This window comes from Lampetra planeri, chromosome 9, assembly GCF_965212315.1.
Source record: "Lampetra planeri chromosome 9, kcLamPlan1.2.h2, whole genome shotgun sequence".
NCBI classification, from domain to species: domain Eukaryota; kingdom Metazoa; phylum Chordata; class Hyperoartia; order Petromyzontiformes; family Petromyzontidae; genus Lampetra; species Lampetra planeri.
Window position 1 is genome coordinate 2,188,696 of NC_136115.1, and position 21,528 is coordinate 2,210,223.

At 48.0% G+C, this 21,528-nt stretch overlaps 1 protein-coding gene across 4 annotated transcripts in view; it reads right to left on the reverse strand.

Moving 5' to 3' along the window:
* Positions 1–20,794, reverse strand: part of LOC144720557 (electrogenic sodium bicarbonate cotransporter 1-like) — a 57,502-nt gene extending 36,708 nt beyond the window's left edge. For 2 of the 4 annotated variants that reach the window (XM_078597355.1, XM_078597353.1), the window contains exons 1-9: positions 20,685–20,786; positions 13,177–13,250; positions 10,398–10,640; positions 9,220–9,367; positions 8,180–8,340; positions 7,439–7,591; positions 4,769–4,858; positions 4,243–4,325; positions 1,560–1,717 (exon numbers count right to left, since the gene is read on the reverse strand). In XM_078597355.1, coding sequence (XP_078453481.1) covers positions 1,560–1,717; positions 4,243–4,325; positions 4,769–4,858; positions 7,439–7,591; positions 8,180–8,340; positions 9,220–9,367; positions 10,398–10,640; positions 13,177–13,249 — 1,109 coding nt within the window. In that variant the 5' untranslated portion in view covers position 13,250; positions 20,685–20,786. Of the gene's footprint in view, positions 1–1,559; positions 1,718–4,242; positions 4,326–4,768; positions 4,859–7,438; positions 7,592–8,179; positions 8,341–9,219; positions 9,368–10,397; positions 10,641–13,176; positions 13,251–20,684 lie in introns of all 4 variants that reach the window. The other 2 variants (XM_078597356.1, XM_078597354.1) reach the window with 2 other exon arrangements.
* Positions 20,795–21,528: the final 734 nt, after the last annotated feature.

The following is a 21,528-nucleotide window of genomic DNA, read 5'->3' on the forward strand; positions in this document are numbered from 1 at the left end:
TCTGTCTATTTAAGGCCACCCCACAGAGACTATCACCCCTCTCTGTTACCTGTGTTGCTCTCGCTATGTATCTTGGTGATATCTGTCTGCTAATATGTCTGTCTATAGTTTTCTGGTTAGATTTTATGTCGCTATTTCATTATACCTGATGATGATTGCTTGTGTTGCAATCGAAACGTCGTATTCTATTATTTAATTTAATTTATTATTTTATCTTTAGACGTGACTTAACCGAAAGAAACAAATAATAATTCCTGCAGTCACGAAAGTTCTAAAATTAAGATTTTACGGTAAAGTCACGTAAGTAAAAAATTAAAATTAATTAACATTTTTTTTTTACCTACGTGACTTTACCGAAAAAACCTAAGAATATGAATTCTTGCAGTCACGAAAGCTTCAAATCTAGAATTTTACTCTCTGCTTCTTAACAATGCAGCCAGGTGGCTCAGGCGGTAGCACGGTGGGATGACACTGCTGAGATCTGGGGTTTGAATCCGGGATTTAGTCCACCCGTAATCAAACTGGGGTCACTACTCACTGTGTGAGCTCGGAAATGATAAATTTACCATCGTGATGCCAATAGAGCAATTTGAAATAAAACCCTCAACAAAAAGTAAAAATCTTACTTGTTATATATGTTTTTTTGTATTGGTACTGTGATCCAACTTGCGTGTACATGCCAAGGGGATTATTACGTTGCACGATCATTTAGAGATGGACTGGGCAGGCCTTCATGCATAAACACATTCCTGCGGAGGGAGCTGGTAGGAACGTTGGGCTGCTCGGTCAATGGCCAGGGTCAACGCCGGCTTGGTGTATTCCGCAAATATGCCCGACTGTGAGGGCGGGCACAAGCCGGCGTGAGTAGGTTAAACGTTGAGTTTTATAAGGGCACCACGGGGTGACTAGCCCCTCCCCACCCAGCCCCACCCCTCCCACTCCCCACTCAGCCCCCCCTCCTCTCCACCCTCCCCACCCAGCCCCTCCCCACCCTCCCCACCCAGCCCCTCCCTCCCCACCCAGCCCCTCCCTGCACGACGGACACAATAATCCCCTGTGGGCTGGTGTAACCAGGAGGTTCCTACCAGTATAATGGCTGACAGTGAATATCAACAACTATCAGTAATAAAAACTATCATAATAACTACTGTTATAATAATAATAACAACACGTGTGGCCGCGTGGGCCGCAAGTGTGTTGCACCATCGGCGCTGCTCGCCGTCAGTGCCGGACTAAGCGAGTGCGGGGCCTGTACCATATGTTATAAAGGCGGGCTGAATAAAAAAAATACCTAAATATTAAAACACATTTTTTTTTACTTGCACAGTAAAGTAATTGTATTTTTTTCATTTGCTACACAGCCAGATAATACGACAAATCGCTAACCTTAAACACCCAGTCGTTAATTAAAGTTGAAGGCAGTATAATACTATAGCAATAGAGCAAGTGCAGAATCACCAATTGATAGCTTGAAAGCATTTAGCGCGGGGCCCTTGAAAGTGCGGGGCCCGTAGCGTGTGGAGCGACTTTTGCTACGAGGATCATCCGCCGCTGCTCACCTTGTGGGCACGGGCACCTCCGTGAGGCTGCCCAGCATCACCGCTTGCTGCAGCCTCACAAAGGCCACCAGGGGCCGCTCCAGCAACTCGAGCTCCCCCACCAGCACGTTGCTGGCCTCCGCGTCCGGCGGGATCTTCTTCATGAACTTGTTGGTCATCTGCGGAGGGACAGGCAGGGGAGATGGGAGATGGGGGGGTGGGCGCGTTGCTCGCGTCGCTTAAGCACCCGCCGCATCCTTGCCGCGTTGTCACGCGTGGCGTGCAAGGCTCGGTAATTGAAACTGAACGTTGCGGCGTGCTAACCCGCTGCACCTTACCCCCCTTGGCAGCATACGAGCTCACGCACACAAAGACAAAGATCTTCCGCATAGCCCGAACAGACTGTTGGGACAAGTGCCGTTAGCGAGCACTTACGAAGGCCGGCACGGCACACGAGGGGGTGGGTGGCTAGTACCACGCCCGGCCGCCTTTGTCTCCCCGGTGGCGATATTTACACACTGCACCAGGTACTCATTCGAGGCTGAGTCGACCTAGGGGAAGCGCAGGACCGGGTCAGATCATCGCCACTGGTATTGGCCGTGAGCGGGAATCGAACTCGGGTTGCCGGGTTCGAAGCGCAGCGTAGCGCTAACCACTACACCACCGCTCACCCCCCCCCTCCCCCGCAGACGCACGCACAGACATACGCACACCCATCCTTTTGTTGGCAATGATAGTTTAAATAAAAATTGCCGTTTTAATTAATTGCAAAAAGATATTTGTTCAGTCCAATGGTTTCCAGTGACATTAATTGCCGGCATCACAAATCAATAGCCGGGCAAGGCGCAGTGCGATGTGTGGGAGCCAAGCCCCGCGAGGTCATCATCGTATCAACCCGGCATCGTCGGTGGAAACTGTCGGCAGCTTAAACCGCGTCCGACAACAGCGTGGCCTCCAAAGCAAAAGGATCTGTGCCGCGGCGTTTTTTTTGCTCGGGATAATTTAAGTTTTTCTCTCTCTCTCAATACGTCGCGTAATTAATAAGCGGCGAAATGGGTCGAAGTTTTCTTTTCAGCGAATTGAGCGGGCGCTAATGTGCGCGTGTGCGCGCGCGAGCACGCGTTTTAGCGACGCGTGCCAATAATTCAAGGGTTCGCAGGGTCAAAAAGGGCCCTTCCCAGACTGGCGAGCATAATTTTCATGCTCCTATAGAATAATTATTGACTCGTTTGCGGGCTAAGGGCAAGGAACGCCCATTAGCGCGCTCGCTCGCAGAACAAATATGTCAAAGGTTGGTCACTTATTTCCAAAGTTGAAAGACTGAAAAAATTAGAGTAAAGTAAAACAGACGTCATGTGCTGACCCTGACTTTAGATTCAAGTTTGGGCAATATATTTGCATTCGAGTGTGTGCCTAATCTTATTTTCTTACCGAATGTCACCAAAGGCTTTGAATAGCAAACTAAAAGCAACAGTTATGGACATTGCTTCACGACTCAACAATGAAGATTTCAACATTTGTATGAAGGTTCTTTGTTTACGTTCGTGCAATTATATTCCAATATGGCTATGAATTTTTTTGTCATGAGAAAAATACATTCATAGGAATCGGTGTTAGGATCACCACGTGTTGGCAGACGACATGATAGGTGAACTACTTATGGTTTCCCTTCAGTTGCCTCTCATCCACACGAAGAGGCACTTGACCTCATCACTGACCCTGCGATAGAGGTTGCTCCTCGCATGGCAATGAAAGCTCACCTATTGCAACACCGCAAATCAGCGCTGCAATTTGCCAAACCAAGTGAACACTACATTTATATCTGTTCTCTTTTGTGTGCAGTCACTGGTGACCCGGCTGAGAACGATCAACTCTCAACATTTGAGAACTCATTTTAAGTGGCCGAAAGCTAGATTCGAACCCAAGATATGAGCAGTGCTGGCTCTGTTCTGATGCAGTCTTAGCCCCATCGCTGCACTACAGGGCCACCGCGCACTGGGATAGATTTCACACCATGTTGTGGGTGACCGTCACAGCAGTGACAGTTGAGGTACCAACAAATAGGACATCGTGGGAAGATAGGGGGAAGAAAAAAGAACACGTGCATTTTCTTGAGTGGTGTATCGTCACTCCACTGACAAAAACACCCGAGAAGATTAAGAGGAATTATTATTTGGTTCTTTCGGTTAAGTCACGTCTAAAGATAAAATAATAAATTAAATTAAATTATAGAATACGACGTTTCGATTGCAACACAAGCAATCATCATCAGGTATAATGAAATAGCGACATAAAATCTAACCAGAAAACTATAGACAGACATATTAGCAGACAGATATCACCAAGATACATAGCGGGAGCAACACAGGTAACAGAGAGGGGTGATCGTCTCTGTGGGGTGGCCTTAAATAGAGAGAGGGGGGGAGGCAGAGAGAAGGAAGGTGGGTTAGAGAAAAAATTTGCATATCAATGATATAATTTAATTTAATTTATTATTTTATCTTTAGACGTGACTTAACCGAAAGAACCAAATAATAATTCCTGCAGTCACGAAAGTTCTAAAATTAAGATTAAGAGGACCTCAAAACGAAGGTGATTCTGGGAATCCAGGACAGGTGACAACCCGACTTGCCATGCCACTTCGCAATTACCACGGACACCGCCAATTCAGCGAGCTCGTGGGGCATAAGAGAGGAGCTTTTACCTGTTCCTTTCCCGGCATGTCCGAGATGTCATTGAGACTTCCGATGCCAATACCCAGGCTCCTCCGGGAGAGACCCGGGCTGTCTGCGGGAGAGAAGCGCGACAGTGCACGGTGTACGGGGTTTTGCGGTCACCACCCAGCGCTCTCGCGGCACGCGCACCAACACGGCTCGCGGGCCCTGGCACGGCTTACGGCACCGGTTCGCACGCCGTTTGAACAGGAGCAGCCCAGGAAACGGAAGAGGAACGCGAGCGAGGGAGAATGAGAAAGCGCGCGGGCGTGGGGGGCGTTGCAGCGAACCCGGGAGGGAAGTGGACGGGGTCGGGGTGGCGGTGCCCATGCACGGGGCAGCTCGTGCGTGCCTGGGGAGAGGCTGGCAAGTGGAGGCACAGGGTGGTGGGGGCAGGGGTGGTTGGAGGGGGGGGGGGTTGCTCGTGCAGGAAGTGGTGGGAAGGAGGTGAGGGGGTTACGCGAAGGTGAGCAGGGCAGCACGAGGCAGCGGCGGCGGTGGAGTTTGTACACTTACTCAAGCGCCCAAGACTTTGGCTGTGCCGCAGCCTGACATCTTCAGTAGAGCGATGGAAATTAGCCCCAGGCATGGGACCTTGGCCTCGGCCTAACATGGCAATGTATGCAGATGTGTGTGTGTGTGTGTTGCCGGATGTGTGTGTGTGCGTGCGTGTGAATTGTGGTAATTGTGTGTGTGTGCGTGTGCAAGTGCATTTGGTATGGATGCAAATGTGCGAGTGCATATTTTGGCCAGTGAGCGAATGATGAAAGTTAAGTTGAGGAAGTGTGCGTGATGAGCGATTGGGAGTGTGGGAGTGCAAGCGGCACGTACGATGGGACGGCGTGGTTTGCGCGGTGCGGCGTTGCGCGTGATGTGAGTGAGTCGTGATGCGATGTGAACAGGTATAGAATGCAGCACGTGAGAGTTGGGAATTGAAAGTAAACAGAGAGAAGGTAAAAGTTTTAGAAAATCACACGCGCTTGCCTCTCACGAACTAATAAAGGAAGTCGTGAATGTATAGATTAAAAGGCGATGAAAATGGGATGTACAATACATCCAGTGTCGCGCGACATGCATTTTGCTTTTTGAAACTTACTACTGTACACAATTTCCACAAATGTTTGAATGGCGTGGTGTGAGTGTCAAAATACACCCCGAACCTTTATTACCAAATTCATTATGAATACTGCTGAAAGAATGGGTATTTTTGAAGACTGTTATATACATTTTTCTGCTATTAGTATTCATGACAAATATGGTCATCTTTTCTGCTTTACGCTCCTGGCAAGTGCAGCCTTGCAATTTTTGTTTTGTTTAATTCTACGTATTATGTATTGTTGTTATTATACCTCCAGGAACAACAGTCATATGATGGTGTATACGTCACAGTTTATATGGAGTGCTCGTACAAATAACAACTTGTAATGCAGCAGCATTTGTTTCATGCGCCTGATTGCCAACGAGACTCACAGGGTGGAAGCAGGTCCAGAGTTCGCTTTGCTAAAACAAATGCCGCACTTTCATGTTATTTTTGAAGGGCCAATCGGCCTTTATTTATACTAGGAAATACACGACGAGAGTTCTGCTTGTATTTATATTTCATGAACGTAAAGTGTAAGGCTCAAAAATGTTTGCCCGTGAAACAAATCCACTGTACCCTCTTTCTCGTTTACCACAGCGAAGGGGAGATACGCACGCACCGGGCCGACAAATGTTTATGCCGACAAAATGAACGAGCTCAACCCCGTATGGTCTCCAACGTTACGGCAGCAAAAACCCTTTGCCCGCTCATGCAAACAAAAGCGGTGTGTGAATGGGGCACCGGGCACCATTGCTCCACGTGGCCTCTGGGTTCTGGTAGCAAAAAAAAAAACTAATAAATCATTCGCAAGGGTACAAATCACCCCAGCATCGACCCGCACGCTCCCAAATACAAATCAATTGGTCACATGAGCTCAACGTTGGCTGTGCGGTGAGCCGGACGCGTGCGCAATGGAAGGGAAAGTTTAAATTTGGACTGGAAAAAAAGACTCCATCGGCGAGGGAGGGGTTCGTGCCCGCGCATTGAATAGGAAACGATTTACCGAAACCATTATGAAGGCTGCCATCTATTTTCACGTGGCCTTGCAGGAAAACATTTCCACGATAAATTGCAATTTTTTTTATTTCTTCAGTTGTTTAGCTTTTTACAAAGCTCTGCCAACCCTGCTGCTGCCGTGCCCAGGCTATCTTTTGATAAGAACAAAGGAAAATACCACGGGAACTTCCTAACGTTTGTGTGAAAGTCCTCTAATTCTCCCGCAGAATTTCACGCCTATGACCTCATCACCCCAAATAGGGCTGATCTCATCCGATCCCCAAGCTCGTTCGACTACTGCAGGATCTGGCCTGGCAGTGGTGGTTCTTAAAGCCAAGACAACTGTGACCACATCACACTGAATGTGCCAACATCTCTTCAATTCTAGGAAGCTAAGCCTGGTTAGTGCGGGAATAGGACATTGCCTGCAAAACCGAATGCCGTAGGATCGGGCTACAAGATGGTCAAAAGATGAAAATACGGCAAGGAACTCTTAAATATATCTGTGCGGAGCTTGGAGTGTTTCCAACCTCGTATGTCAAGCATCGCAATGCAGGATTTTCTCTGAGCTCAGTCTTGACACTGATTGAGGATTCCCTGGATCAGGGGCATTGTTTTCATGATTATCAGTCGAGGAACCTGACAGCTGTAGTTTGTGTGCTCTTCTCACAATCCTGTACTCGAAGCACTGCAAGTAATCGGCATTGTTTACGTAATGAAATGCAAAAACAATATGTATTGTGAGGTTTCTTCTTTATTCTCGAGAATTTCAAGAAAATCCGGCCAATAGAATTACATTACTGGGAGCATAAATTGAAAAGTTAGAGCAATTTAAACTTAACTATTTAGTCTTCTGTATTTGTTGCTCCCACATCCTCGTTGTCCATATCTATTCTATGCCTCCCGAACGTCTTCTGCCATTTCAATTCAGATCAATGAAATGTTTATTTGTGACGGAGAAAATCTCGTTCAGCCAGTTACCCAAACCGCACCTCCGAGTGAATGATAGAAGCGCGGCTCCGTTTGGCGGCCCTGGCAAATTTGTTCGAGCGAACGAGCGAGCGCCTGCAAGCCCCCCCCCCCTGCCTCCAGTGGTGCATCTCTCTTACTTGATCCAGACACGGACTTGCCGATGTCGGCCAGCGAGCGGAGGTTCGACTTCTTGGTCTGGTGGCGGTGGCGGCGCAGCAGGGTGAAGGTGACCTGCTCACGCTGCTCGGGCCGCAGCAACCCGTCCACAATCTGCCTCTCGGTGATGCACTCTGCAACGCCGCCACAGCAGAGGCATTCGGACACGGACGATCGTTAACGAGGTTCGAGCTTCAAAGGCGAGCGTGGTGAGAGAGGTGCGGCCCTGCAATCTCTTGCTCGTGCCACTGCTGGCAGAAGGGCCTCCACAGCAAAGGTGCTTTGATGAGCTTCGATTATGTTGACGGTATTTTAGGCTACTCTTCCACGACGGGCAGACATTCTTGGAAAAGATGGGAGTACCCATACTTTACCCCCCCCACCCACACCACACACACTTGACCTGCCGATTGACCCACTGTGGTGTGCACATTTAAACTGCTGAGTGGACACAGGCAGGTCAAATTTAAGAAACTTGCAAATTGTCGCAAATTGTTGCGATAATTGTACCGGCGACCTCTGCATTGCAAGTCCAGTGTGCGAATCATTACACCACGACGGCATTACACTTGCTCTCCACGTTTCATTTAATAGCCCAGCACACCACAATGGGTTCTCGCACCTGCGCACGGGGTAACTACATATTGACCTACTATGCTGCAAGCGCAAGCCAGCGAAATCGCTGGTAACGAATGACGAGGTAATTAACGGGGTGGACGGACCGATGATTTGCGGGAGGCTGTGGGCCTCCAGGTCGAGCAGCACCGTGCCGGACTGCAGGCACGTGCGCAGCTCAAAGAGGCTGTGCAGCGACAAGGTGGCCACGTGGGGCTTGCTCCAGCGCTCGCCGCCTTCCTCCACCTTCTCCTCGAACTTTAGCCACCTGCGGGGGCGAGCGGCGACAATGACGAGACCGTGAGCAGAGATCGTGGAGCTCTCGTTGCGCGCGTGTGCGTTGAACTTCTTTCGCACGTTACGTAGCCAACCGCGCTCGTCGGATGCGCGGGGGAAGGACAACAGACTCAACACAAACAGCAGTTCTAAAGGAATGAGGTTTACATCAAGCAGATTTAAAAGTGCATAGCTCTAGTGGCTTCCTAATATCGGAAGAGCGTTCCAGACGGACGCAGAAGCGCATCTGAAAGTGCTGCGCGATGCCGTGACCACCGTCTTTGTTCGATGGTCAACCAAAAGACGCTGCTGCTGCTGCTGAGAGGGGGGCTCGTGGGCCAGTGGCCACGCAAACGGTGGATAAACATGTCACTGTAGTAGCAGGACGCAAGAAGAAGAGCTAGAAAACAATTAATGTCCGTTTTGCAAATGTCAAAAACAGGATAGGGCTGTCGGAAAGACAGCGTCCGAGTGGACGCTGTCTTTCCGACAGACCCTGTTCGACAGCCCTGTTCTTCACCTGAGGACGGCTGCTTGCGTTGTGGCCGAAACGTCGTGAGAATTGTATTCTATTATGTTTTTATTATTTTATTATTTCCCTTCTACGTGACTTTACCGAAAGAACTAAGAAGAGGAAAGGTATATTTTTGTGGAGGTTGTTTTAGTTTAGTGTTTTTGTAAGTTTTCACAGATTTAATTCAATTGTGACCTCGGGGTGACGTCATGATTTGCAGGCTCAACCCATTCGTCCAGTCGACAACCAATGAGCGAGGACGATCCGGCACCCTGTTGTGTGGAGAAGCGAGAGGAGTGCCACGTGTAGTTGTTGTTATTGTCGTTGTTCTGTGTGCGTGTGAGGGCCGGTGAGGACCTGGCGGTCTCCTTCCACTCCATCTCGTCTCCGTCCATGGCCAGCTCGTCGAGCTCGGTGAAGAGCTGCGGGGTGCGTACGTCCTCCTCGTCCCCCAGGATGTAGCGGATGCGCTCGCAAGCCGGAGAGACGGCCAGCGAGGTCGTGCCTGCGGGGCGACGGGGGGGGGCAACGGACGCCCCCGGTGGGACTGCGGCTCCCTCCGCTCGTCACGTGGCCACTGTCAATTTCAGTCGGCGGTTTTTTTTCTTTAACATCGTTTAAAAAAATAATAATCCGCGTGAGGCTAGTTGACGACAATCATCGTGGAATTGTGCAGTCAAGTCTTGGGATCGCATCGAGTCAGTCTGTCGAGTCTAATCTATTCCACTTCCTTGGTTATTAAGTGTCGTGTGAGGGGAGTGACAATTCCCCCCAACGCCCAATGTGAAGACGTACAATCAGTGAGCTCAATAATAATATTTTTGATAACACATACAACATCTTCAGTCACACGAGATAATGTTGTCCCGTGTGTTGGTGTCATCGTCATCCACTCGTATTTATCGCTCATTGCAAGTGGAGGAAATTTTAACTTAAATTAACACTGCAAGTAACTGAGTCAACAAACTCACAATGTCTTCACGCTCACAAATGCACAGCACCAAATTGGCATAGCTATAAAGTGCCAGGGTTCCTGAGATGGAGGAACCCAGGCGCTGGGCTATGATGAGAGAGGAATTGGCCAAGGGATTTCGGTTAATTCCTTGCACCAAGATCCAGGCCGACCGCAGAATTAGCCTCTCAGTATTAAATCTCTGAATGCCTCTGGCCGGTAGGGCTCCATTTAAACTATAAAGCAAAACTATTTAATCAGTTAAGGCCCACTGAGCTATGTAGATTTTTTTCAGAAGAGACCTGGGCACAAGTGACAGCCCAACGAATTGCCTTATCACGTGGACATTTATAGCAGCCAAATACTCTAAACGCACGTTGATTCTGAGTGCGGAGGGAAAAAACCGGAGGACCCGGAGAAAAAAAACCACACTACCACGGTGAGAGAGAGAGAGAGAACATGCAAATACACAACGGGCACCGTCACCGACGGGGATCGAACCCACGACCTCCCGTACCCCCGGCGAGGCAGTTGACATCATCTCGCCGAGCGCGAGCGGCTCCCTCCGCCCGGACCTACTCACTGGCCCGCAGCAAGTCATCGGAGGAGCTGAAGTTCTTCACGCACTCCCCGTTGCCGACGCCGCCGCCGCCGCTGCCGGCACCGCCCCCGCTCGACGTGAGCTCCGCGTCCGAGGGGTCGGACGCGGAGCCGGCGCGCGGCCGCCCGTCCCGGGAGCGGCCCGACGAGGCCCCGCGCCGCCGGTGCCTCCGCTTGCGCCGGTGGCCGCGGGGGACGTGCACGCCGATGTAGATGGCATGGTGGCCTGCGGGCGACAGCGTGCGGGCAAATCGGGGGGGAGGGGGGGGAGAAGCGACACCATCGTTATTGTTGATAATTGTTTTTTTACCCTTCTATCTGGCAACAAAACTGACACTTTTGTCTTAAAAGGAGTCATGTTTGCATAGACCGCAATACCTGCAGCCATAATGCAAACAAAAAACATAACTCTGATAATGTATGCACTGTCCTTGAAGTTGATTGGTCCACACCGGAGACAGCTTTCCTTAGAGCCTAGTCTCACATGGGTTGGACCAGATGACGCCAAAAGGCGCACAACTCAAAGACAATGCACCATCAGAGTATGAGAGCTCGGGGTAAGCATTTACACCATTGGAGCCTCATTGGCGTCATTTGGTCCAACCCATGTGAGACTAGGCTCTAAGGAAAGCTGTCTCCGGTGTGGACCAATCAACTTCAAGGACAGTGCATATATTATATATTATCAGAGTTATGTTTTTTTGTTTGCATTATGGCTGCAGGTATTGTGGTCTATGCAAACATGACTCCTTGTAAAAAAAAAAAGTTGTCAGTTTTGTTGCTAGATAGAAGGGTAAAAAACCAATTATCATATTTTCACTGGCAAATGAGGTTCCAATGGTGTAAATCGTTATTGTTGTTATTAGAATTATCTGAATATGATCATGATCAACATCATCGCTGCCTTTAACGCCACCACTGGCTTGATAGCACCATTGTCAGTGTTATCAATATCATACTCCGACCGCGCCTCCGATTAGCGCAGTTGGCTATGTATGGTGCGAAAAAAGTTCTACATACATACAACATCATCATCGTTGTTAACACCACCATCATGATAACCTTTCATATACTTAACATTATTTCACTCATACTTTTAGTAGGTATATATGTAGTCGACCTCTGCATCAAAATCGTCATCATGACCATCACTGCCTTCAGCACCATCATCAACTTTCACATCATCCACCTCATTGTCCATACCATCATCATGTTTGAATGTATGCCCCTGGCTGGTATATCCATGGTTTACGTTACACTGGCATCTTCAGTATCATCATCATCAGCAGCAGCAGCGGCATCCTGACCAACATCATCAATCACCATATCCTCCAATCTGATACTGTTTGTATTGCTGTCAGGTCCTGTTATTTTGCACCAAGTAATATGGATAAATTAACACTCATCGTCTCTTTCGACATCGCTCACTTGCCAATACTTATGTTAATGCACTCGGTATTGAAGATCTGACGAAACTTGATGTGCGATGACTACATTTTTTTTTACCAAAAATCCTGAACAAAAATGAATTTAAAAAAGCCTGCTAGCAACATCTAACGACGTCAGATGGTGATGTGGCAGAGTGCCCAGCAGAGACATTGATCCATGCTTTCGCCTTCTCTCGGGTCGACTATTGCAATGCCCTCCTGTAACGCCTGCCAGCAAGGGTCCTTAACCGATCACAGTGTGCTCACAACGCAGCAGCCCCGAGTTCTATCGAGAACACCTCCTGCTGAACACGTATTCCCAGTCCTTGCCTCTTTGCACTGGCTCCCGGTAAGGCACGGAATCAACGTCAACGTTCTAGTGTGAACCTTTGAAGCTTTAAGAGGGATCGCACCAACCTACGTCCGTGACCTATTGAACCCTCGGTCAAACATCACGCAACCGACGCGCCTCGGATCACGGCATTCTCTGCATCCCGAGGGCACGTCTTCGATCTAACGGTGACTGTGCATTCTGGGGCACGGCTCCTATGGAATGCACTCCCTATTCGCATCCATGACTCAGCCTCTGTTGTTGATATTTTCAAAGTGTGCCTTAAAGCTCATATTTTGTCAGTTGTTTGTCACGGCTCCCACACGTCTCGCTCCTATTCGTACGCTCCCGGACAACATCTCTTTTGGCCGTAATACTGTTGCGTAATTGTTCAGTGCTTTTTGATTATTATTTTTGAGATTTGCGTATTTATTAGCTCTACAATTAAGTCTAGGGTCCACGAAGACCTATCATCTGCGTGGGGTTAATAAAAAAAATAGAGTACCACCTTGTGAAAAGTCAACCTTGGTTATCCTATGAAAAGAATGGTCCCCACAAAGATATTGGGGATCAGGGCAGAATGGATCAGGGTAGAACATGCGTGCCACTCAATGTTTCTGAATGTTTCAATGTTTATTTGCGAATGCGTGCACTCACGTATTAAGGGAGCAAAATAACTACTTTTTGCCATTCCTAGGAAATATTATATCTGCAAGATCCATCTCTCTATCCATTGGACTAAGGCCCATTCACATGCTGGAGGGAAAACTAAAAAAAATCCTTAATAAAATTGCTACGAACCTCAACACGTAGTTCGCCACTACCAACACGGCTTACCAACCAATGGGCACTGGGAGACTCCCTTGATAGGCTGGCTTGCCAGCTTGCACAGACATGACTAGGCTTGCTTGGCTAAAGGGAGTAGAGGTGTGGGAGAATCTTGTGGACAGCGCTCTCATTATACACCTCGGTCTGCTCCCCTCCCCCACGTGGCCCAAGCCTACCTTCCACCTCCTCGTCGTCGCACTTGTGCTTCTGGTAGACGTATCCACGGTCGACCACTGCCTCGTCCTCCATCCTGTGAGGAGGGATGAGAATGAATTAAGCCGCCGATAGCCGGGGGTGGGGAGCCGGGGGGTTGATGACAGGTGGGAGTGCGGTTAACCACACCGCCCGACAGCCATAGAGACAGGAGATGGCAAGTACAATGGCACAATTCCGCCTTTACAAAGGAAAAATCACCACACCGCACCTCCGTTCAACATACATGCACCAGTACCAATACGATCATTGAAATGTTTTAATAGTTCATATTTTAGAATGTTTAACTTGCACAGTCTTCGTTTGCTGTCAAGGAGAGAGCATGATTTATCGTTGCAGGGAACCACAGCCAAGCGATCAGCGGAGAGGTACACAACAATTGCCCAAGCTCTGTGGCCCTATATTTGGATGTTTAGTAAACTCCATGAATAGGTGTTTATACGTGGTAGGAAACTAGATCGCCTGGAGAAACCCCACGCATGCGAGGGAGGGAAATACTCAAGTCCCGTACAGAGGGGACACAGATGGGAATGTATCCACTTGCTGTCCTGCCATCATACTCTGGCAAGCCGGGAGATGGCTGCCTTGATGCTCACAAGTAGGAAGCTTTGTGAATTTGTCTAATCCACCAACCCTCACCTCCAAAGTGCTCGATAGCAGCAGGGCATGTGCCTCACTTACTCCGCATGTACGGAATCTTGATACGTGGTCGCGTTGAGACTTGTTGTAGATCCACACTGGATTTTATCCTCATTCGAGGTTTATTTTGCGTGTCCAAATTACCCGATACAGTTTGTTTTTTAACGAGAAGCAACAACGCTTTCAGGATTTTTTAGTGTTCACCAAATCGACGCTACAGCGCAGTTTACATCCACCGGAGCGCACTGCATTACTGGCACATGGGTAAATATAAATGCATTAAGCCTATCGGAGTAAATGTCAGATTTCTATCTTCATTTGCTTCGTAGAGGTTTGTTATTGGAGTCAATCTGGTATATAATGTGTTAATGCTCGGCAGTTTATAAACTGTAGTAGATACCATATTGATAAGTAAACGTACACTAAATGCACTTTACAAATACTGTATGTAGGGTATCATCACAAATGGTGACGATCATATATCTGTTGTTTTACGGCACACATGGACACACAACGCACAAAGCCTACACACACACACATATAAAAGTATATGCAAGCGTTAAATAACATATATTGTTATCGTATTTAAATTACTAGATATTCATAAGGTCGCATTATATTTGAATTATACAAGCGGCGTGATTTGCAAATATATGTAAAAAACTGCCACTTTATAATATTATGAAATAATTAACAAAAACATTATTACAATTAACACAAGGGTAACACTATAGATCAGACATTAACGATGTATTTACTGTGTTTACATACATTTGACTGTATGATTTACTTTCCAAAAATAACTATCTGGCATGGACAAAACCCCACAGGCAAAAATACATTTCACGGCACCAAAATCAAACAACAATAGAACACACATTTTAAAAAAAATACGCAAACACTTACGCCGTTTCAGCACGTTGAGAAAGTCACAAACGCGCCAAGATAAATAAATAGCAACGCTCATACGCAACCCTCGCCCGCCCGCCCGCCCGCCGGCTCCCGTCCGCTATAACCTCGGGACAGCGAGAGACGCGGACGACGCGACACGGACCTACGGTACCTAAACTGGTCGAGCCACGATGCTCTCCGACGTCGAGGGTTCTCATGCAGCGACCGGGTGAGCTCCATGCACGAGCTACGGCACGGCAGGTCTTGCCAGCTCGTAACTCGCCGTGGCTGCGTCAATCATGACCCTCGTCTCCAACCGGATTGGCTCGCCGAGTTGACTTAGCCAGCGAACACTTTTCCCCGTGTGTGGGAATAGATTTTTTTTTCTCTCTCTCTCTCTCCGGGACTTTATGGCCCGGCTATTGGAGCCGCGTCTCGTTGGGTACGCTGCGGAGATAATATTTGCGCTCGATGTTGCTGCGCCGTGGCTGTGGCTGTCCCGTAGCGCGGGGACGATGACTTATTTAACTTGTAAGAGCTGACGTGTCCGCTAATCGATGCAGCACCCCGTGGCGAGCATCGGCTCAGTGCTGTGGATGCACCGCGCTAAGTTCGCAATGGGTTGGGGTGTGCGCGTTCGGAGCTGTGCACCCCACACAAATGAAACGGCAGGCCTCCTGAATGAGCTCGGCACGAGTTTGCAGACGTGCAATGAATGTATCCATCAGACCTTGTTTGTGCACACACATCGGACATTGACTTCAATTGTACAGGACCCAAATTCACTCTTAACGTGTTGTTCATTTACTCCAAAACTCGAACTAATTGTTATTATTACATTTTTACGCCATCAGACTAGCGTTATCATAGTGGTTTCTGATATGAAATTATCACCATCATCACGATCTGTGGACAGATAGCCCATAGGTGTTGTGCCAACATGCTCTAAGTGGTACTGGCAAACCAGAGTTGTATTCTCAGCCATGGCTAACATCTCCCGTTATCAATATAGTATGGGGAAGTCTTCATCCAGCAATAGCTTGACAAAGGGGCTGCACTTTTTTTTATTTTTTTAGTGGAATTAATTTGTTCATATTGGATCGGTGAAGGAAGTAATAAGATTAATGCAGATTTTAATTATTAGACTGTCAAAAAAGTCAGCGATTGGGGTCAATGAATAAAACCAACAATTAGTGGCAGCGGCAATGTTATTATTACATTATTAATTATTAGGATAAATTATGGTAATGACGAGTGCGCACAGAAGTGCGATGTCAGCAATTGTGGAGTTGTGCGACGTTTCCACCGCACCAGTCTGCCCAGCACACTCGATAACCCCAAGGGACCCTAAAAGAGCCCCCCCCCCACCACACTTGATACCCTTGAGAGCGACGAGGGCACTTGGGGTCTCAACAAGTGTCGCTCGACCGAGCGATAGCAATGGGCTCGAGTTGATTGCATTTACGGGGGCCCCTCCACGACTTAAATGAAAAACACTCCACCCTGCGCCCACCCACTACAGCAGCAAACCAGGCCACCGGCACGGGCCCACAAAGCCACCACGATGCCCTCCCCTGTCGCTAGGGCAATCAATTAATCACGATCAAATGTGGCGGCATTTGCATGGAAAGTTATTAACGAGATCCACGGCGGACGTAACAATAACCCTGGGAGCATTCGCATCTCGTTCCGCTTTTTTGTTGTTTTAAATTGCTCGCTCACGCGGACACGCGTGGTGGACGGCTATTGAACAATCTCGGTTGCCCACTGCCCTTCACGCTGCGACGAGCAGGCGAGATGGAGGGAGGGGGAGATGGCACGCCACGCAACCAGCATAGCCTCCCCCACCCACCAGCCCACGTGTATTGGGGCCACGCGCTGCTGCCTGCCCACGTCTGGCTCCCCGCGTGCCCTCTGTGATTTTCCCTCTGGTCTCGTGGAAGAGGGGGGGGGGGGTGGAAGCGACGAACCGCAGGTCGATAATAACAGTGGCCGCGCCGCAAGCGTCACAAAGCGCCAGCGTGCCCCAAATGATGATCCCCGTGGTAAGAGCGGGCAGCGAGCTCCGTGCGTTGCCGAGTTAGCGTTAAGTTCTCCGCTGTGTGTGTAATATCGCACTTGACGTGGAATTAAGTTTTCACGTCGATTTGATTTAATATCGTTATCGGATGGGGTGTGGAGCGGTGGCGCAGCGGTTCGCGCAGCTGTGCTCTGAACCCAGGGGCGCGAGCTTAATCCTGGTCTGCGGCTCAAAACCAGTGGCGTGTGATATCCAAACTGGCGCTGAGCATTGACGAGAATGGCGAAGTATGGTCAATAAACTCCTACTTACCAACATAGCGCAGGGGAGGGCTTCATCCAGCAGTGGATTGACAAAGCCCCATACACAAATTAACGTATCGAAAGTCACTCGTATTATCATTTGGAACAATGTTATCCCGACGGTCCTGCTGTCCAAAATGTCACTTGAATGAATAAATATCCATTCCGGTCTCTTGCAGAGCAATGCATCGCCGCGCGTTCCAGAACTGCCTGTGGACGGTGATGTCACAAGAACCGCTTCTGAGGTTTTCTTCACAAACGACCCAATCCACACAATGGGAACCATCCTTACCCCGTCGCACAGCAGTCAACCAAAAATGTGCTTGTTCATTCTCAGAGCAAGAACGATCGCCAAATGAGTTGACGAACTCATTTGAAGACTACAGTTGTTGCGCAGTCGTTGGTAACCAGGCTGAGAGAGTTATCTCAATAAGCCTGGAAACCCAACTTGGTTACGGGTGGCTGAAACGCAGGATTTGCGAACCGAAAATCGGAGCGAATAAGCACAATCCTCGCTTTAAATGGCAAGTTTGGGAAATGAACAAAAAATGCTGTTTGAGGTTGGGGTGAAAAAAATATGTTTTGGCCAAAAAAGCAAAGGTTGAAAATGCCATCATCACATTGTGACGTTGCAGGCGCAGCACATACTTTGAGCATGGCCTGGCTCTCAAGAGGCATTACTGTTACGGAAGTAAGTGGGCTTGGGCAGGACGGCTCATCCATAATTGGGATGATGGTTGAGAGGACAAGACTGGTATAGGAATCATAGCCAAAGGAGAGGATACCACACCTGTCAACCCCCTGATCAGTGCCCTACCTTATTGCAGACCAATGCAGACCCTATTGGTCACGCCGTGCCCTTATAAATCTCAACGTTCATCCTACAAAGTCCCATCACAAGGGAGAAACACAAACAGACAACACATTTTCCCCGTATTGAAACGGCTGTATGCTATATGGACCTGAAGACTCAATTTCCCTGTGCAAGAATCTGGGTGACCATTATGGGTTGGCAGCTATGGGAGAGAGAGAAAGGGTTGCCCAACATGGAGATGGCATTTACATTGCAGGAGTGCGATGGATTTTCGCATCGCAAAACTGTGGCAACGGCATGGGCAGGCCCATTCCGGATAGACATTTGCTGATGATTCGTGATCATGAATATGAGCCTATCTCTTCACATGTCCACTAAAAGAGCGTCCCAAGCAGCCATGCCCAGCGTTGTAGAATTCACAGGTGAATGGCGACAGACAGATTGTCGGGGAAAGACAAACGCAGCGTGGTTCATGATGCCAGCAGAGATTTTTCCACCTCTGCCTCAAAATATCACGAACTTTGGCAGAAGGGGTGACTTGTACACGTGGGAGTAAACCGAAGCACTGGGATAACTGGTTTCAAAACTAGTTTAACGTGAACTGTTGGAATTCCGTTCTGATGTATTTTGAGTATTCGCTCGCTATACATTTCCACGTGGTGATAAGCCACTTCGCTTCGGTAGCATTTATCGGCTGGCCGCTTTTGAAAACGAGCTATGTAGCTCAGTGGGCCTTACCTGGTAAAATGAAAAAAGAGTTTAAATAGTTTTTGTTTTAATGTCAGCAGTTTCTATTCGCCCTCAAGGGAATAACTTACATAATTGTTAAGAATGTTCGAAACGTAACTATGAGGTTAAACACACAACTATTTACACAGTACATGCAATTGCAACAAAAATGTATTTCTTTTTTTTTACTCCAATGCAGGATGAAGGTCTCCCCATGGAACATCAGTCATGGGGATTGTTTGACCATACTTCACCATGCTGGTCAGTGCAGATTGCTGAAGGAGGCCATAGTTCGCATTGCTAGATGTTAGCCATTGCCCAGTATGAATTCAGGTCATCAGGTTCATAGCGCAGTGCGCTAAGCATTGCAACACCACTCCATCCTAGAAATTAATCCAAATAACTTTGTACGCTAATTGTGTACGCTTAGCTTCAAACTGCAGTCGGTATGCATGCATATAGTCAATGTATATATCGAAAGTCATACAACGTTGACGATAGCAAGCAGTATATCAGAGTACTGATCATCGCCACCATCAAGAGTCATGATCAAGAAGCTGCTGGATGAAGATCTGCCAATGCCATCACCATCCCTCGCAGTCTTCCAATGCCACAATCGACTTTATTTTGCTGCTGCTGCTGCTGCTGCTGCTGTGCGTGAGTGCATCTCAACCGCTCCACCTCCACGATCTTCCTCTCAAGTTTGCTCCCTGCGTTGGCTGCCATTCCATCGCCGTGCTTGACCATCGGCTATAATTTTTTCTCGTGACGCATCCTGTGCAAGTCCACTTACTTTTATTAACAGTCTAACACGGTGGGTTACGTACGGTGCGAAAGAGGTTCAACATACATACGATGCCTCTGATTTGTGTGTGTTTTCTAATCCTCTTTCTGTCTCTCAGTGTAATTCCCAGCATGCATCTCTTCATACTTCCTGCGCTGCTAAGTGTTTTCTCTATCGCCTTTGTTATGTCCCATGTTTACAAGCCACACATCATTGCAGGCGGTACGCGCTGATTTAAAATGTCCTCTTGAGGCACAATTGCTATGTTGTTTTTCATTATGAAATTTACATTTTCAAAGTCCATTAACCAGCTCCGGTTCATTCTCTGTCTCACCTTAAGTGTGTTTTCCCAGCGTTGTGCCTCCAACAGTTATTTTCCTTTTGTGTAACAAAATTGTCGTCCTTAACATTTCTTTTGCTCAACCTAACCTTCAAAACTTTTTTGTAAAGTTCTTCAATAATTTCCGAAATGGATTTTCCACCAGTTGCTATAACGAATCTGTCATCATAAAATACGAGATGATCAATACTTTTCTCCATATATGTTCTATTATGTATCCATTTGAATGCATACGAATACTCGTGTACATAAATGCTCGAATGATATTAAGGTGTACAGATATCCAGGTAGCATCATAGACAAACGTTTTCTCTACGCAGACAGCTCCCGCTCAAAGCCAGTGTGCATCATGCCACGTCAAACGATTCTGTACACAAGTCTATTGAGAATGAATGCCCAGGTGATAATGCATTACGTCACATTAACTCTTGTCACAGAGTCAGCTTCACTCCAAATAGCCAAACTAAGGCATAGCCCTCCTGATGCTGATATGAATTTATGATTAAACTTGCAAAGCTCCAAAGCTTCATTCAAACACACATTGACCACGTACTTTATATGCAATCACACACGCGCGCGTAAATAATCAGTGGCGATTACGATATCACGCCTTTTCTTTTCGGTTACTGTAACAGCAAACGTCTTCAATAAACATTTACCTAAAATGCCGGTGGTGTTAAAATCGTGTTTGGCAACTTTGCATGCACACAAATCACCGTTAGATCGCACGATCAAGCCAACTAAAATACAACTGAAACCACAGCAGGAATACAGCGAAACATTTCCACACTCTCTTGGTGCCCACATCCAAACACTTTTGCTCCCCCCCCCTAAAAAAAACAACCCATAGATGACTGCGACGGCGGTAAATTTGACAAAAACGCTCCCACGCTCGACGGCGAAACGCGGACGAAAGAGTGGAAAATCAGCGGCGAGGACGACTCACACTCACCGTGATGACCTGTCGAGAAAAACTTGAAAACAAATAACCCGGGCCCCGAATGCGCCAGCGGCGTCTGCTGCTTGCCCCTCCACGGGGGTCGATCGAGCAATGAGGCAGGGCCGGCCGCGACTCACGGCTTTGAAACTCCGCAAGCCACCCACCCACCAACCCACCCACCAACCCTACTTCCCTCCTCCGCAACCCTGCGCCCCCCCCCCCCAGCTGACGTCGACGGACATTTGAATGTTGACGTCGGTTCAGAACGGACGCACGCGGGCTCGGAAACACTTCGTAACTTGACGCCCTTTTTATTGTTGTTGTTGTGCAACTTTGCAAGCTGGATGTGAGTCGCGACCCACGCCCCCCCCCCCACCACTTTTGCTGGCAAATATCATGAACGTGCCCTCTTATCGTTTATCCGTGAAGAGTTAAAATTCTGATTTAAAGCTTTCGTGACTGCAGGGATTCATCATCTTGGTTCTTTCGGTAAAGTCACGTAGAAGGGAAATAATAAAATAATAAAAATAAAACATAATAAAATACAATTCTCACGACGTTTCGGCCACTACGCAAGCAGCCGTCCTCAGGTGAAGATTTAAAGCTTTCGTGACTGTCTTTCCGACAGACCTGTTCTTCACCTGCGGACGGCTGTTTGCGTTGTGGCCGAAACCTCGTGAGAATTGTACTTAATTATGTTTTATTTTTATTATTTTATTATTTCCCTTCTACGTGACTTTACCGAAAGAACCAAGAAGAGGAGTTAACATTCTTTTCGGCTCCCCCTGTCAGTCTACTGCTGGATGAAGGCCTGGAGGGGCTTGGTCGGTTTTGGAGGGGGGCCGGAGGGGGGGTA